The sequence below is a fragment of the Molothrus ater genome, chromosome 24 (assembly GCF_012460135.2).
Source record: "Molothrus ater isolate BHLD 08-10-18 breed brown headed cowbird chromosome 24, BPBGC_Mater_1.1, whole genome shotgun sequence".
Classification (NCBI taxonomy): domain Eukaryota; kingdom Metazoa; phylum Chordata; class Aves; order Passeriformes; family Icteridae; genus Molothrus; species Molothrus ater.
Window position 1 is genome coordinate 6,534,486 of NC_050501.2, and position 16,484 is coordinate 6,550,969.

General features: G+C 67.3%; 3 protein-coding genes across 5 annotated transcripts; 1 reads left to right on the top strand and 2 right to left on the bottom strand.

The window, feature by feature from the left end:
- Window positions 1-442: 442 nt before the first annotated feature.
- EXTL1 (exostosin like glycosyltransferase 1) lies at window positions 443-7,919 on the top strand. Its single transcript, XM_036397007.2, has 11 exons — window positions 443-994; window positions 1,147-2,378; window positions 5,150-5,243; window positions 5,324-5,431; window positions 5,842-5,961; window positions 6,035-6,167; window positions 6,253-6,371; window positions 6,668-6,763; window positions 6,878-6,964; window positions 7,108-7,268; window positions 7,368-7,919. Exons 2-11 carry the CDS (start codon window positions 1,444-1,446, stop codon window positions 7,777-7,779), a joined length of 2,265 nt encoding a protein of 754 aa, XP_036252900.1. The 5' UTR covers window positions 443-994; window positions 1,147-1,443; the 3' UTR covers window positions 7,780-7,919.
- A 475-nt stretch (window positions 7,920-8,394) lies between these two features.
- Window positions 8,395-11,152, bottom strand: SLC30A2 (solute carrier family 30 member 2). Its single transcript, XM_036397053.1, has 8 exons — window positions 11,093-11,152; window positions 10,775-10,940; window positions 10,430-10,576; window positions 9,566-9,719; window positions 9,329-9,485; window positions 9,038-9,143; window positions 8,822-8,956; window positions 8,395-8,540 (listed from the first exon to the last, which is right to left on the bottom strand). Exons 1-8 carry the CDS (start codon window positions 11,150-11,152, stop codon window positions 8,395-8,397), a joined length of 1,071 nt encoding a protein of 356 aa, XP_036252946.1.
- Window positions 11,153-12,188: 1,036 nt separating this feature from the next.
- Window positions 12,189-15,634, bottom strand: TRIM63 (tripartite motif containing 63). 3 transcript variants are annotated; one of them, XM_054517223.1, is made up of 9 exons: window positions 15,462-15,634; window positions 15,206-15,372; window positions 13,858-14,023; window positions 13,491-13,586; window positions 13,119-13,352; window positions 12,964-12,986; window positions 12,704-12,828; window positions 12,522-12,602; window positions 12,189-12,422 (listed from the first exon to the last, which is right to left on the bottom strand). In XM_054517223.1, the coding sequence occupies exons 1-9, from the start codon at window positions 15,618-15,620 to the stop codon at window positions 12,412-12,414; spliced, it is 1,062 nt and encodes a 353-aa protein (XP_054373198.1). In that variant the 5' UTR covers window positions 15,621-15,634; the 3' UTR covers window positions 12,189-12,411. The 3 variants fall into 3 exon arrangements, with proteins under 3 accessions (XP_054373198.1, XP_036252932.1, XP_036252928.1); XM_036397039.2 differs by having other exon boundaries at window positions 12,522-12,599; window positions 13,858-14,026; XM_036397035.2 differs by having other exon boundaries at window positions 13,858-14,026.
- Window positions 15,635-16,484: the final 850 nt, after the last annotated feature.

Below are 16,484 nucleotides of genomic sequence, written 5' to 3' on the forward strand. Positions count from 1 at the left end.
GGACACAGAGGGACAGGGGGACACAGGGGGACACGGGGACAGGGAGACATGGAGGACGGAGGACACGGGGACACAGAGGGACACGGGGACATGGAGACAGGAGGACACGGAGACACAGAGGGACAGGGGGACACGGGGACAGTGGGACAGGGGTCGGCCCCCCCTCAGCCCCGGCCCCCCCGGGACCCCCACTCCCACGTGGGCGCGGCCAATGGGCGCGCACAGGGGGCGGGGCTCTGCCGGACACGCCCCCTCCTCTGAGAGGATAGCCAATGGGAGGCCGAGGGGCGGGACAAGCCGGGGAGGGGGCGGGGCCAGGGCTGCGTGTAACAGATGCGGGCGGGGGGGGGCACGTGGAGCGCGGGGGGGACGCGGGACCACCGGGACCGGCCGGACAGGGGGGACAGAGACACGGACACGGAGACAGCGACACGGGCACGGGGACAGCCAGCCCCGCGGGACTGACCGACGGACACCGCACTGCCAGCTCCCGGCGGGAACAGGGGACAGCCAGCCCTGGGCGGGACAGACACACGGACGGACGAGGGACAGCCAGATCTGGGAGGGGACAAGGGACAGACAGTCCCGAGGGGACAGACGGACAGGGGACAGCCAGCTCTGAGGGGTGCAGGGGACAGCGGGACAGTTAGCCCCGGAGGGGACAGACAGACAGACGGACAGGGGACAGGCAGTCCCGGGAAGGGACAGGAGGACAGCGGAGAGCAGCCGGGGTCTCGGACAGGCACCGGGGGGACGCGGGAACAGAGAGCCCAGCGCAGGGACAGACGGACAAGGTGACCAGGGGGACGCACACCCGGAGCGGGGCTGCGCGGAGCCTCCCGGAGCGGCTCCTCCGCCCGGCCGCGCACCGGGAGCCTCGGCGGCCGCTCCCCCGCCTTGCCCGGCCGGGGATGCAGCCCGGAGCCACGGGCAGGCGGCGATCGGGGCTCCGGGACACGGCCCGACACCCGCCCGGGGCCGCGACCCCCCGAAGGTAACGGAGCAGGGCAGGGAGGGTTTGTCCCGGGGTTTCGTTCCCCAGGGAGCTGCGGAGGGGAGCCCCGCCGCAGGGGTGTGTGGAGCCACTTGTGGTGACACGGCTGGCGGCGGCAGGACGGTGACGACGCGACCTCTCCCTTTCTCCAGGGATTTGAAGCTGGGTCAAGCCATGGAAATGTCATTGTGGCGGCTCGGGGGCCCGGAGAAGTGAGCGGCTGGGACACCGGGGCACCGGGCTCTGCTCTGCAGCCAGACTCCGGGACGGTCCCGAGAAACCAGCACAGCCCTGGGCACAAAGTGGGGACTGTCACAGACTGCAAGGACATAGGACAGTGCCTGGGGCCAGGAGCTGTCCCACCACCCACTCGGGGCTGGGAACATCGTCCTGACTGGACTCTGGCCCCCACCTGTGCCCGATGAGGAGCTGGGGCTGCGTGTGAACCTATGCAGACCAGGAAGAAATACATTTTCCTGACTTTCCTGGCCTCTTGGCTCCTGCTTTTCTTCTTCGGAGGGGACCAGCTGCACCGTTTCGCTTTCTTTTCTGCGAGGAAAGCAGAAGCCCGGAGGAGCTGGCCCCGCTGGACGGATCAGTCCCTCCTCAAAAGCTTTGCAGAGCCCGAGGAGCTGCAGAGGGATGGGGACCCTCCCCTGCTGTCCCCCCGGGAGCGGCGGGCGGCGTGGCTGAGCATCTACAGGAGCAGCAGGTGCCGGATGGAAACCTGCTTCGACCTCTCCAGGTGCGAGAGGAACGGCTTCAAAGTGTTCACCTACCCCCAGGAGCGGGGCCAGCCCGTCTCAGAGACCTACAGCAAAATCCTCAGCTCCATCGAGCGCTCGCGGTACCACACGGCCCGGCCCGAGGAAGCCTGCCTCTTCATCCTCAGCATCGACACGCTGGACCGCGACCGCCTCTCGGGCCACTACGTCCGCGACGTGGAGGAGAAAATCCACAGCTCCCCGCTCTGGAACGGCGGCCGCAACCACCTCATCTTCAACCTCTACTCGGGCACCTGGCCCAGCTACGGCGGCGAGCTGGGCTTCGACCCCGGGCACGCCATCCTGGCCAGAGCCAGCTCCGACAGCCGCAGCTTCCGGCCCGGCTTCGACGTCTCCATCCCGCTGTTCCCCCGGGAGCACCCCCAGCGCGGCGGCGACGGGGGGAGGCTGCGGAGGGGCTCGGTGCCCCCCAAGAAGAAATTCCTGCTGGTGTTCAAGGGGAAGCGGTACCTGACGGGCATCGGCTCCGGCACGCGGAACGCGCTGCACCACATCCACAACGGGAAGGACATCATCTCCCTGACCACCTGCAAGCACGGCAAGGACTGGGAGAAGCACAAGGACACGCGCTGTGACAAGGACAATGTGGACTACGAGAGGTGAGTCAGGGATGGGGGGAAAGGGGGGTCTGGGGCGATGGGACACCCCACAAATGTCCCCCCAAATGCCTCTGTGGGGTGCAGCCGTGAGTGTCTGTGGTGAGAGGGAAGTTTTGGGTTCTCTGAGGGGGATGAGGGTTCACTGCACGGTGGGGAGCGAGGCGCTGACTGCTCAGGGCTTTCCTGCTCTCTATTAAAGTTGGAGTAATCTGGCCAGAGCAGCTCTTATCTGCCATCGCTGCCACCGCCTCTAATACGATTTCCCTTTTGCCCAACGCTGATGAATGACGCTTTTCTTCTCCCCCCTCCCGCTCTCCCCCAACATAAACGTTTCTCTTGGAGATGAGCCCGAAACATCCCCCCCTCACTGGCTGCACTGGAAATCCCACAAAACTGGTGGGTCTGTGGGCGTCCCAGTGTGGGCAGCCCCGAGTTTAATTGGTGGTGGTGGTGGCTGGGGGTCCCCCTGCGTCCCCCATCCCAAATGGGCACGGTGGCAGCCGCGTGGGATGGACACAGTGGTGGAAAAATTGGGGGTACAAAGTTCTGTGAGTTTGGGGGCTCCATTCTGCAGGGACACACGCCAGCCCCTCATCCCCATCCAACTCCTCGGGACCCATCACCAGCTGCTGAATCCAGGGCTGGTAAACACAGAGCCCATCCCACAGACAATGGGCAGGTGCCCATCCCACTGCCTGGGGACATTCCCCAGGCACCGGGCTGGAGAGCAGATGGGGAGAGGCCACGTTGGGCATCATCCTCAAAGCGTCTTAGGAGGTGCTGGGAGGTAAAAGTGGAGCTGGGGTGCTGGCACTGGGATTAGCCGGGGCTTTGGGATGGGTCAGGCACCACATGGCCCTGTCTGGAGGGTGCCACCAGCCCAGCAGGGTCAGCACTTGCAGCAAAGTCTCTTTGGGATGGGGCATCTCAGGACAGTGGGGCTGGCAGGACAGGGGGCCCAGGGTCAGCCCACGCTGTGCCAAGGGGCAGCGGGATGAGAATTTCCCCCCATCCGCCCACCCAGGTAATCCCCTAATGCTGTTTGCAAACACAGGGAGATTTACACCTCTCCCAGCACGGCTTTGGCCAGGGATCGACGGGGAACACGTGGCACGGGCAGCGTGCTCGTGTGTGACCCTGAGCCTCCTCCGTCCTGCTCCTCCCTGTGGGACCCCGGGCACAAAACCACGGGCACCGCCACCGGGGCCGGCTCTGCGGGGGGACCGGGGCCCTCCTGCCCGGGGAGGCGCTCCCACACTCGGGCAGGGGACAAAGTGAGACCCGGCGGCCCCGTTCACCCGGTGTGTCCGGTGCTGGAGGCCGCTCGGGGAGCAGAGGCAGGTCCTGCTGGCGGTTCCATCATCCTCCTCATGCCCGAGGGGCTGCCCTGAACAATCCGGTCCTGTTCTGGGATGAAGGGCGGTTGTGGCGCGGTTGTGGCGCTCGGAGCGCTCAGCGCGGCCGGGAGCGGCCCTGCGGAGCCGCGGGTGCCGGTGGCACCGTGCCCGGCCGGAGCACCGAGGGGCCGGGCGGAGGGAGCGCGGCGGGCGCCCGTCCCGGCTCCTGACAAAACAAGGAAGCCCTGACGGCGATTGCCCGGAAACCGCAGCGCGTCAGGAGCGAATGTTTCCATCGGGAGCGCTCGGCCCCGCAGCCCGGCCGGCGCCAGCCGCCCCACCGCACCGGCTGCCGGCCAGGGCAGCGCCCCCGGGCCGGGTCCCGCTGCCCACCCAGCCCCGGGGCTGCCGGGGGTCATGGCAGCGTTTGGGGCACCCAGGAGAGGTGGCAGCCGGCTCTGGCCCCGGGGATGTGGCTGTCGCTGCTGCGGTCCCGTGGGGGTCTGGGCGCTGGTTGAGCCGCTGTCACCCCTCTGGCTGCCCCGCCGGGAGTTTGAGCGTTAACGGGTCAAGGATTTTGGCAACCTTTGGAGACACTGGGGAGGTTCATCCGGAGGCGGGATTTATTGTGAAACTCTGTGCCTTGGCATTGGGGCTGATTTCCCACATCCCGGAGCGCTGGGACGTGCCCGAGTGCGCCAGCACCCACGGAGGTGACACAGCCTCAGCTCCCAGCCTGGCACCAGCACGGCAGGGACACCCTTCCTCCTGGGACCAACGCATTGCAAGGGCTCTTTTTGGCCTCCCACCGCCCCGGCTGGCCCATGCGGGTCCCCCCCAGCCCATGCAGGAGCGGCTGCCCCTCCCCGCGGGCAGGAACAGACGGGGTCTGTCCCGACCTAAAGTCAATATTGGATTTTCCGGCGCGGCCGCAGGGACCCGGCAGCGGCCGAGCCTCTCCCCAGCGCGGCACAGAAGGGGCTTTGAGAGCCCCAGGGGCGAGCCCGGCCGGGGGGGCCGCGCTGCCGGCACCCCCTGCCCCCCCCGAACGCTGCCAGGGCAGGCAGGGCTGGTCCTGCCCAGCGAGTCTGGGCACGGCTCAGGAGTCGCTGCAGTTTCGGGCTCGGGGGCCCGGGTGGTGGCTTTGTGTGGGGTGTCACTGCTGGAGGGTGGGAGGAGCTGCCTCGTGCTTTCAAAGGGCGCTGCGGTCCCTTCCTGACCCCCCATCTTTAAGGGATCCCCAGGCCCATCCCTTCAGCACCCAGGAGAACTCTGCTCCCACAAAACCAGGGACGTTCAGAGCCTAGATCAGCCCAAACCGCTCCTAACCCTGCCCTGGCTTGGCTCCACACCTGGCAGGGGCCAGCAGCACCTCCTGGGTGCTCATAGGAGCGGAGGGGGCCACGCCTGACCCCTGCCCATCTCCCACACCAGGTTTGACTACCAGGAGCTGCTGCACAACTCCACCTTCTGCATCGTGCCCCGGGGCAGGCGCCTGGGCTCCTTCCGCTTCCTCGAGGCTCTGCAGGTACAGGGTGGGCAGGGGGACAGGGGACCCCCTCACCGGGGTCTGGGGGCTCTGTCCCAGCCTGCGGGGTCCCTCCACAGGCTGCCTGCATCCCGGTGCTGCTGAGTGATGGCTGGGAGCTGCCCTTTGCCGAGGCCATCGACTGGGGCAAGGCTGCTGTCGTGGGCAGCGAGAGGCTCCTGCTGCAGGTACCGGGTCCAGATCCTGCCCCACCCAGCACCAGACCCCAATCCCAGTGGGGTGGAGCCCCCAGACAAGTCTGGGGATGAGTCCCTGGAAGCTGGGCCTGGCAGGGCTCCTGTGGGCAGTGCAGGAGGGTCTGAGCCAGCCTGGAATGGGGGTCCCAGCCAAGTGCAGTCCCAGGGCTCTGTTCATCTCGGGGGGAAGGTGGGAAGGATCTTCCCGGGCACAAACCCTTGGGAATCCTGGGCCCGATCCTGCTCCAGGGAGAGCAGATGCAGCCCCGCAGGAGGAGGGTGGCACCAGCCACAGCAGGGGCTGTCCCCTGGCATGCTTGGGGTGGTGAGGGGGCAGAGGTGAGCAGCCCAGCCCCGAGGGGGGAGGCTGAGGTGAGGACCCCTCTGTCCCCCCGGCACAGATCCCCTCTGCCGTGCGCTGCATCCACCCCGAGCGCGTGCTGGCCTTCCAGCAGCAGACCCAGTTCCTGTGGGATGCCTACTTCTCCTCCTTGGACAAGATCGTGCACACCACGCTGGAGGTGAGCCCCCCACCCCGAGCCCCCTGCCCGGTCACCGCCGGGGCGCTGGGGGCATCACTGGCGCCTCTGGCAGATCATCAAGGACCGCCTGAATCCGCACCGCTCCCGCTCCCGCCTGCTCTGGAACGCGCTGCCCGGGGGGCTCCTGGTGCTGCCCGAATTCTCCACCCACCTCGGGGATTTTCCCTTCTACTACCTGCACCACGGTAGGGCCCTGCCTGCCCCGCCTGAGCCCCGCGAACTCGGGCCGTGCCCAGCAGCTCTCCCGTCCCTTTCCCACCCCTTTTTCAGGCTACAGCCCCTCCAGGAAGTTCACGGCTTTCATCCGGGCGGTCTCGCAGACAGACTCGCTGTCCCAGCCCATCCTCAGGCTCATCCAAGCCGTGTCTGGATCCCAGTACTGCGCCCAGGTGGGAGGAGCAGAGTCCCATGGATCCGGGGGATGGTGGGGCTGGGTCCTGCGGGGGCCAGGAGAGGGGATGGTGGGTCTAGGGGTGGAGGGAGTGGCTGGTGGTGTCACCTTTGGGTGGCTTTAGGGGTGGAGGGGGTGGCTGGTGGTGTCACCTTTGGGTGGGCACAGCTGTCTCCCAAGCCCTTTGGACCACCTGGGGGTTTATCCTGGTCCAAACTGCCACGAGATGGTTTTGGGATGGTCCAAAGAGAACCCACCCGACCCCTCCGGCCACGCCTGTCCTGCCCCTTGCAGATCGTGGTCCTGTGGAGCTGCGAGAAGCCACCGCCCCCGAGCGGGAAATGGCCCCAGAGCAGCGTGCCCCTGACCATCATCCAGGGCAGGAGGAAGGTGAGGGGACAGGGACACGGGCAGGGGACAGGGACACGGGCAGGGATTTGGGACACGGGCAGGGATCTGGAACAGCCACCCCAGGGCACCATCCTGTCCTTCCTCCCCCCACAGCTCAGCGACCGCTTCTTCCCGTTCGGGGCCATCCAGACGGACGCGGTGCTGAGCCTGGACGAGGACACCACCCTCTCCACCAGCGAGGTGAGGCCGCGGCCCCGGCTCCCTGTGGCCGTCCCCACGTCCCCTTGTCCTCCAGGGGCAGCGTGGTGCCCTGCCGCAGTCCCCGCGGTGGGTGACACCGCCGTGGGTGACACCGCGCCCCTCCCGTGCCCCTCCCGTGCCAGGTGGATTTTGCCTTCTCGGTGTGGCTCAGCTTCCCCGAGCGCATCGTGGGCTTCCCCACGCAGAGCCACTTCTGGGACGCCGAGCGGGGCCGCTGGGGCTACACCTCCAAATGGACCAACGAGCTCTCCATGGTGCTCACCGCCGCCGCCTTCTACCACCGGTACCGGGCCCGGAGGGGCTGCGGGGGCCGGGCCGGGGCTGCGGGGGCCGGGCCGGGGGCTCAGCCAGCCCCTGCCCCTCACCCGTTCTCCCCCTCCAGGTACTACCACAGCCTCTTCACCGAGTACCTGCCCGCGGGGCTGCGGGAGCTGGTGGACGGGCTGGCGGCCTGCGAGGACATCCTGATGAACGTGCTGGTGGCCGCTGTCACCAAGCTGCCGCCCATCAAGGTGACGCAGCGCAAGCAGCACAAGGAGGGGGTGGCCCGGCAGGCGGAGTGCGGCGAGGGGGCTGCGGGGACCCCCTCGGGCCCGCACCCCGCTCCTGCCGGGCCGGGGGGCACCACGGCCGGCGGCCGGCGCCTCTCCCAGCGCCAGGACTGCCTGAACCAGCTGGCAAACTGGTTTGGCTACATGCCCCTGGTGTCCTCCCGGCTGCGCCTCGACCCCGTCCTCTTCAAGGACCAGGTCTCGGTGCTGCGCAAGAAATACCCGAGCCTGGAGAAGCCGTGAGGGCGGCCGGGGTCGGGCCGGGCTCCGGGGGCGCCGCTCCCGGTGCGCGGAGCCCTGCGGGGGCAGGATCGCTGCTGCTGACGGGGTTTTACTCGTTATTGGCTTTTACCAGTGCAATAAAGGAGGGGCGAGAGGCAGGATCCGGATGGTGGAATGGAGGAGAGGCTATGGAATTTGGGGGGCACCAGGTTTCGGGTGCTGCAACACTTCTGCCATCGGCACCCTGGGAATAACCCGGGCAGCACCCCCAGCCCTGCGGGGAGGGAGAGTCCTTCACCTCCCCGAGGGCAAACAGAGGAGCGATAAGAGCCGTGTGTGACCTCCCTCCCTGGCTCCAGCTGCGTCCCCCGCAGTCCCTGGGCAGCCCAGCACCCCCCATCGCCTCGCAGCACTCCCCAGAAAAGGGAAAAAGGGTGTTTGAGCTGGCTTTCGTCCCAGCTGGACGGAAATACGGAATATTATGCGGCCTCCAACAGGCACCGTCGGGCTGCCGCAGCCCTGGGTGTGTCCTTGGCTCCTGCAGATAGCGGAGATAAAGGCAGAGCCAGCATCCCCCCGCACAGCCCCGTGCGCTCCGCTTTATTTGCCGCACATGGGAAGTCCCGGGGGCGGCACTCAGTCGCGGGGGGGCTGGCACTCCCGGCAGTCCCGCATCTCCTCGGAGTAGCTCTCCACCTGGATGGTGGTGCTGTGGAAGCGGAAGGCGCCCTGCAGCCGGGAGCTCGCCTCCTCCAGCACCTCCTGCGCGCTGGCGGCCGCGTCTGCAGGGGGGAAAGGCGGGAATATGGGGGTGCGGGGAACCCCGACCCTCCCTGCCCATTGTCGCACTCACTGGTGGCTCTGGCAGCCCTGTCCTCCCCCACAGTGACACTCACTGGTGGCCCTGTCCCCCCTGTCCCCCCATGGCACTCACTGATGGTGATGTGCACGGAGAGCAGCGGCTCTGGCAGCCCTGTCCCCCCGCTGTGATACTCCCTGTCCCTCCTGTGCTGTGGCACCCACAGATGGCCCTGTCCCCCCTGTCCCCCTCCATGGCACTCACTGATGGCGATGTGCACAGACAGCAGCGGCTGTGCTGCGGTCAGAGCCCAGATGTGCAGGCTGTGCACGGCCTCCACGCCCCGCACGGCCAGCAGCGTGTCCCGCACGGCATTGAAATCCATCCCCTTGGGCGTCCCTGGGGGCAGAGCCAGGCGGCTGCAGGGACGGGGCCCAGGGCACCCCCGGGCGCCCCCGTCCCCGTGCCGGGGGTCCCTACCCTCCATGAGGACCAGCAGGACGTCCCGGAGGATGGTCAGCGTTGTGCCCAGCACCAGCGCTGAGAACAGGAAGGTGCAGATGGGATCCACGTACTTGTACTCGGGCTGGGGAGGGGTGACAGGGGTGAGACCCCCGTGGCACCATCACTGCACCCCAAACCCCCATCGGGACAAGCAGGGTGGGCACCCCAAACCCCCATGGGCCCCAGCACCCTGTTCACCCTCAGATCCCCCTTATCCCCCAGACCCCCTTTGCCCCCAGCACCCCCTTTGCCCCCAGCTCCCCAGACCTTAAAGAAGATGATGTAGGAGGCGATGAGCACGCCGAGGCTCTGCAGCAGGTCCCCCAGGACGTGCACGAAGGCGGCGCGGACGCTGGCGTTGGGCTGCTCACCGCCTGCCCCGTGGCTGTGCCCGTGCCCCGTCTGATGCAGAGCCAGCCCCATCCTGCGGGCAGGGCACTGGTGACACCCCGGGGGCCAGCAGGCTCGGGGAGGGGACACCCGGGGCCGTGTGGCAGCACCTACACGATGTTGACGGCCACGGCGCAGGCGGAGGTGATGAGCATGACCCCGCCCTCGATGTCGTAGTCACCCGAGAGCAGGCGCTGCGCCCCCAGGTACACCAGGACCCCCGTCACCACCCAGATGGAGAGCACGGAGAGCAGAGCCCCCAGGATCTCTGCGGAGAGACCCCGCCATGGCTGCCTCACTGCCGTGCCACCCCCAGCACCATCTCTGGTAGTGCTGGGCACGGTGTGGGCACCCAGCACCATCCCCGGCATTGCTGGGCACGGTGTGGGCACCCAGCACCATCCCCGGCATTGCTGGGCACGGTGTGGGCACCCAGCACCATCCCCGGCAGCGCTGGGCACGGTGTGGGCACCCAGCACCATCCCTGGCATTGCTGGGCACGGTGTGGGCACCCAGCACCATCCCTGGCATTGCTGGGCACGGTGTGGGCACCCAGCACCATCCCTGGCATTGCTGGGCACGGTGTGGGCACCCAGCACCATCCCCGGCATTGCTGGGCACGGTGTGGGCACCCAGCACCATCCCCGGCAGCGCTGGGCACGGTGTGGGCACCCAGCACCATCCCTGGCAGCGCTGGGCACGGTGTGGGCACCCAGCACCATCCCCAGCAGTGCTGGGCACGGTGTGGGCACCCAGCACCATCCCCAGCAGTGCTGGGCACGGTGTGGGCACCCAGCACCCATCCCCGGGATGCTCCTTGCACAGGGCTGGCAGCGCCTCTGCCTTGCCTTGTTCACGGTGCCAGAACTTCGCCAGGGCTCCCCAGGCCCCTCAGGGCACCCCAGAGCCCCTGTTCCACACGGGGAGGGCACCCTGGGGTACTCCCCTGGCACCCCCGGGGCGGTGCCGCCGCGTTACCTGCCCGGTGCCAGCCGAAGTTCATGGTTTTGGTGGGGGGCCGTGAGGACACCCAGAGGGCAAAGAGGCTGATCATGATGCTGGCAAAGTCCGTCAGCAGGTGGGCAGCGTCCGTCAGGATGGCCAGGCTGTGTGCCAGGTACCCACCTGCAGGGACATTGGGGGGACATGGCAGGGTCCCGCCCCGAGCTGGGCACAGCTCAGCTCACACCGAGCCACAGGCGGGTCCCGCCGGGCGTTCTGAGCCACAGAAAGGCAGCAGGGAGCTCTGGGCACTCCCTCAGCGGGGAACCAGGACAAGGGGGGCTCTGGGGTGACCCCACGGAGCCGGCACCCCGCACTCACCCACGGCCTCCCCCACCATGAAGAAGAGGCAGATGCCAGCGGCCAGGTAGAGCTTCCTCCGTGCCCGCTGCTGCTGCCCGGGGTGGCTGCCAGCCCCCCGCGTGTGGCAGTGCTGCCCGCGCCGCGGGCCCAGCTCCAGGGCGGGCTCCTGTCCGTGCGCCGCGCTCTGTCCGTCCTTGCCCACGTAGCACCTGCCGGCCAAGCGTGGGGCTGGGGGGCTTCGGGTGCACCCCGAGCGCTGCCCCCAGCCCGTTCCCCCCCAGAGCCCGCTCGGGAGCCGCAGGGCAGAGGGGGCTCGGCACCCCCAGCCCCCCGGGCACCCCCGTACCCGCCGCTGCCCTCGCTCAGCAGGTGCCGCTTCTCGTCGCCGGCCGCCATCCTCCTCCTCCTCCTCCTCCTCCTCCTCCTCCTGCGGCCCGGGGGCTCGGCGCGGTGACCCCGGCGTGCGGCCGGCGCTGGTGGCAGCCGGTGGCCTTGGCTCGTGTGAAGAGCCGGGATTCGTGTGCAAATCCCGGCTGGAGGAGGGACGGCCAGGCCGGCTGCAAAGCGCCCGCGGGGCCTGCCCCGGGCTGGGCCCCTCTCCCGGGGGGCTGTGCTGCTGCTGGGGTGGGGGATTGCTCTGGGACCCCCCCCCGAGCGTCCCCAGGAGCCGCACAGGCCCGGGCTGGGTGCGGAGGGGGATGGAATCTATGGAATATCCCCATGTCCCCTCCGAAGCACACGGTGACCACCCCTCCCCGCTTTGGAACCCCCCCAGTTTGGATCCAGCCGTGTGATGGATAAACCTGTACACCCCCCTCTCCACAGCAGGGGCTCCTGCCCCCCCCCTGGCTGAGCAGCGTTAATTACCCTGCGGTAATTGCACTCGGGGCTCAGCTCTGGGTGCTGCCTTGGTTTCCCCTCTGAGCAGGACTCATGTTTTTGCAGGAGAAAAGCATTTACGGGGTGCTTTTGCATTTAGGATGCATATCAGATTTGTGGTGTATTTTTTCACCCAAGGTGCATTTCTGAGCTCAGTCGATGCATTTCACCCCAGGTGCATTTCTCAGCAGCAAACCAGCAGCTCGATGCCCACACCATCCCCATTTCGGGGGCTGGCCCAGCCTGGAGCATCCTCAGCCCCCCCGTGCCCCATCTCCAGCCCAGGACAAGCCCTGGACAGGACACCCCATGCCCAGGAGATAAATCCTGCCGGGTGCCGACCTGTTACATCCCGGGCGGGCGGCCAGGAGCGGCTGCCAGCGCTGCCAGAGGTGCTAATGGGGCTGGAAATGAAGAGCTGGGCCGGAGGTGTCCCCGTGCCACGCCGGGCGCCGGCAGGGACGCCGCTGATGGCACCAGCCCGGCAAAGCCACCCCCGGTGCCCACGGCGGGAGCGAGAGGCGAGGAAGGAAAGAACCACCCGAGGCAGCGGTTTTCTTTACAAAATACACGGATTTCAAATGCGTGACAATTATATACAAAACAAGGGAATTACAAAACGTGCGGAATTGTCCTGTTTGCACCCGTATAGAAAAGTGTCCTGTGCTGGGGCAGGCGCCGGCTCGCCAGGCTGCCGGGCCCTGCCCTGTGTCCCCCCCATCCCCAAGGCGTCGCCGGACATCCCGTGCCCGGGGGCGTTTCCAACGTTGCTGTGGCTACAGGGAAGCTGCCGAGGGAGAGGATGGGGTGATGAAGGAGAGCCCAAGCCCCCAGAGCTCCCCCGTGGGCGCTGGAGGCTCCTGGGGAGGTGGGCTCAGCCCCTTACCCATCACTGTCCTCTCGGGCGCTGCGTTCTCTTCCACCTCTTCTTCCTCCTCCCCATCAAAGTACTCCTCATCTTCCTCTGCTGCAAACAAGCGGCCAGAGGTCACCAGGAGGCACCAGGAGGAGCAGGGGGTGTCACCAGCTGGGTGGGGGTCGGTGAGGGGGAGCTGGGGGCTGAATTACCGGGGTCGAAGTCCAGGGCGTGCACGGCCTCAGTGAGGTGCTCCAGGCTCACTGAGAAGGCGTCCATGCTCTCATAGCCCTGCTCGATCTTGTCCAGGCGGGCGCCCTTGGAGGCCTCCACGATCCTGGGCAGGGAGAGCACGGATGTGTGCGTGTGTCCCTGTCCCCTCCCCGAGCTGGGGGCCGTGGGGCAGCCCCACTCCCCGAATCCTGCCCGTGGGGCTTGGATTGAGGAGATTCCTCCAGTCTGAGCAACTTACGTTTTTATGAGCTGCTTGGCGTTCTGTGGAGAAAGAGAAGGGGAAGGAGGAGGAGGAGGAGGAAGAGAAGAGGAAGAAGGAGGTGAGTGAAGCCACAGCAGCCAGCAGGTTGTCCCCAGCAGTGGGACCCCACGGGGCGGGCCTGGGGGTCTCACCATGAGGAAGGCGGCGCCCCCGGTCTCCTCGGCTGCCTGGATGGCCGTCTCCACCAGCCGGCTGGACTTCTCCAGCTGCTCCTTGTACTGGCAGATGAGGCTCTGGATGAAGGCGGTCTTGTCCGCCTGCTCCCGGCAGATGCGCTGCAGCAGCTCCGCCTTCTTCTCCTCCAGCAGCGCCGCCAGCGCGTCAAAGCGAGCGCAGAGCTCCCTCTTGGCCGCCTCGCTGTTCTCCTGCGGGGACAAGGGACGAGGGATGCCACCCGTGAGTCCCTCCGGCGCCCGCAGCATCCCTGCTCCACGGGCTCCACCCCGTGCCCTGTTAAGGTTTCACCCCCGGGTTTTTGGGGGTTCCTTTCCCCCTTTCCTCACCTCGGTGCTCTGGCAGGAGTCCTCCAGCTGGGAGATGATGGTCTGGATGCGGTCGTTCCCCGCCACCAGCATGGAGATGCAGTTGTTCAGCTCAGTCTGGTGAGTGACAGAGAGAAGTTTTAGCTCCTGTGGGGACAGGAACCTCTCCCATCCCAGCCTGGGGACGGGCTGGGCACTGCTCATCCCAGCTCTGCTCCCCCACACCCCTCACCAGCCACGGCTGCTCTAAATACTCTAAATATAGCCTGTCTCCTGGGCAAAGCCACCCGGGGGCTATTAATACCCCATGAGCCATCCCCGCAGTTATTTGTCACTGTCCCAGCTCAGCACATGGCCCTGAGCCCCCCCGGGTCCCCCCCCAGGGCACCTTCTGTCCCTGGAAGACGCTTTCCAGAGGGGCCACCTCGCAGTCCTTGTGGGCACCGAAGACCTTGCACATGGAGCAGGTGGGGACCTCGCAGGTGACGCAGTAGATGTTGATCCGCTCGTCCTCGTGCTCCTTGCACATGGGGTGCTCCCCCTTCTTCAGGGGCCTGCTGGAGAGGGTGGCACGGCCACGGTGACGTCCCCACCATGGTGACATCCACACCAGGGTGATGTCCCCATCATGGTGACATCCACACCAGGGCAACAGCCACACCAGGGTGATGTCCCCGTCATGGTGACATCCACACCAGGGCGATGTCCCCGTCATGGTGACAGCCACACCAGGGTGACATCCACACCAGGGTGATGTTCCCCCTACAGGGACACCCCTGCCACCACGGTGTCCCCACTTCAGCCTCACCCCCACCGTGGTGACACCCCCTCTGTCACCTCAAAATCAGGTCCCCAGGAAAGAGGGGACCTGGCACAATCCCACAGCTGCTCCTCTGGAGCCGCCAGCCCCTCTGTCCCTGCACACCCCAGTGTGTCCCAGTTTAGGGCACCACGGCAGGGGTGGCACTGGGGACGGGGGGGCTGCGATCCAGAGGCGCTTCACCAGTGCCTAATTTTAGCCCTGTGCTGCCCGGATTTATTGTCACCCATCGTGTGACCGGGGTGGGGACACCCAGAAAGCCCCGGGGGCTCCCAGACGGGGGCTGCAGCTCAATTGTCCCATCGGCAGTGAGGAGGGACGTGGGGACAAGGCAGAGCTCTGACACACGGACAGGCCCGGGCCCCCCGGCCCCCCCGGCAGCCACGGACACCTGCCACGTGCCATCGTCCCCGTCCCCATGGCTCTCACACAATATTTACAGTGGTCCAGGGGATTTGGCCGGGGCCATCGCTCTGCCTCGAGAGCCTGTGACCCCTCTGTCCCCTCCCAGCTCCATCCTGGTCCCCACTGGGCTCCCCCAAGCCGTCCCTGTGCCCCTTATCAGCCCCGGTGCTGCTGTCACAGCAGAGCCTGCATTCCTTCCCCACACCTCTTATCTGCCCCCGAATGTTCCAGCAGGAGCACCGGGGACAGCAGGAGGTGCCACCACCCCCAGGGACCTGCCATCCCCCTGGGACAGCCAGAGGCACAAACTGCTGGGCAGAATTGGGTTGGAGGAGGAAGTTTTGGGTCCAGGGAGGAAGATTTTGATCGAGGGAGGGAGATTTGAGTCAGGAAAAGATTTGAACTGGGGATGACTGAGCAGAAAGGCCCCCAGTGCGATCCCTTGGGGTCTCAGTGCTGCTGCTGGGGCACGGGAGGGCCATGCCCGTGTCCCCATAACCCTGGCGCCCACCTGGAGCACTCCTGCTTGTAGATGTCGATGATGTTCTCCACCAGCAGGTTCCTCTGCAGCCCGTAGACGCCGTGGCGGTCCAGCAGCACCTCGTGGCGGCACGAGGGGCACCGGAACCGGCCCCCCGAGATCAAACTGCCCCGGCTCTGCCAGTACGGGTTGGCGGCCTGCGAGGGGGACGTGAACACGGGCAGGGTCCCTCGGTGTCCCCACAACACCCCGGTGTCCCCAGGCCGGGCACAGGGACCCCGCTCACCTGGAAGACGTCGTTGGCGCACTTGCGGCAGAGGTTGTGCTGGCAGGGCAGGATCACCACGGGCTTGCTGAACATCTCCAGGCAGATGGGGCAGATGAGCTGCTTCTCCAGGCTCTCCATGGGGCTGCCATCCTGCAGGATACCGGCTTGGAAGTCCATGGGCTCGGCCGTGCTCTCCTCGCAGCGCTCCCTCTCGCTGCCGGCGCCCCCCGCCCCGCTATTTATCGGTATCCCGGTGTCACGCGGCTCCCGCCGCCGCCGCGGTGTCGGGTGTCCCGGACAGCACCTGACACCCGTTCCGGGCCGGGAAGGGCCGGTAAACAAGATGGGCACAGCCTGTCCAGGAGGCGCTGCCCGCCCGTGCCGCGGACGTGCCCGGGCTGGAGCCGCTGCGGGGTAAACAGGGCCACGCGCTGCCCCAAACGGGACCCCAAAACATCGCCCTGGGGACAAGGCGGGGCACGCACCAGCCCCGGGGGCATTAGGGCGGGGTGGTGGTTCCAGAAATCTGTCAGAGCTGGCCCAGCTGCGGCAGGGGGTGCTTTGTACACTTTGTCCCTTTCCCCACCCAAAACATGACCAACACGGGGTGCCAACAGCTCACCGTGGCTCCCTGAGTGCCAGCAGGGGAGAGGCAGCTCTGGGGACACACAGCCCCCGAGGCTGGCACAGACACAGGGTGCCCCCTCCCCAGGCAGGGCTGGGGGCTCCTCGATGAGCCCAGGCCCAGTGGGGGCTGCTCAGCTGTTCCCCAGGGCCCTGGCACTGCCCTGGCACTGCCCTGGCACTGCCCTGGCACAGCCCTGGCACTGCCCTGGCACTGCCATGACCCAGCTGGCCTCGCTGCTGGGGGCTCAAGAGCTGACCCAGAAACGGCTGTGGGGGCAAAGGGTGAGCAGAGCCCTGGACACGGTGCCAGCCGGCTGGGCAGGGGCCAGGGCTGGCCCCAGGGAGAGCTGGCAGCTGCACTGCCCAGGGTAACCCTACCCCTGGCACAGGGGGCACCAGTGGGGACAGCGTGGG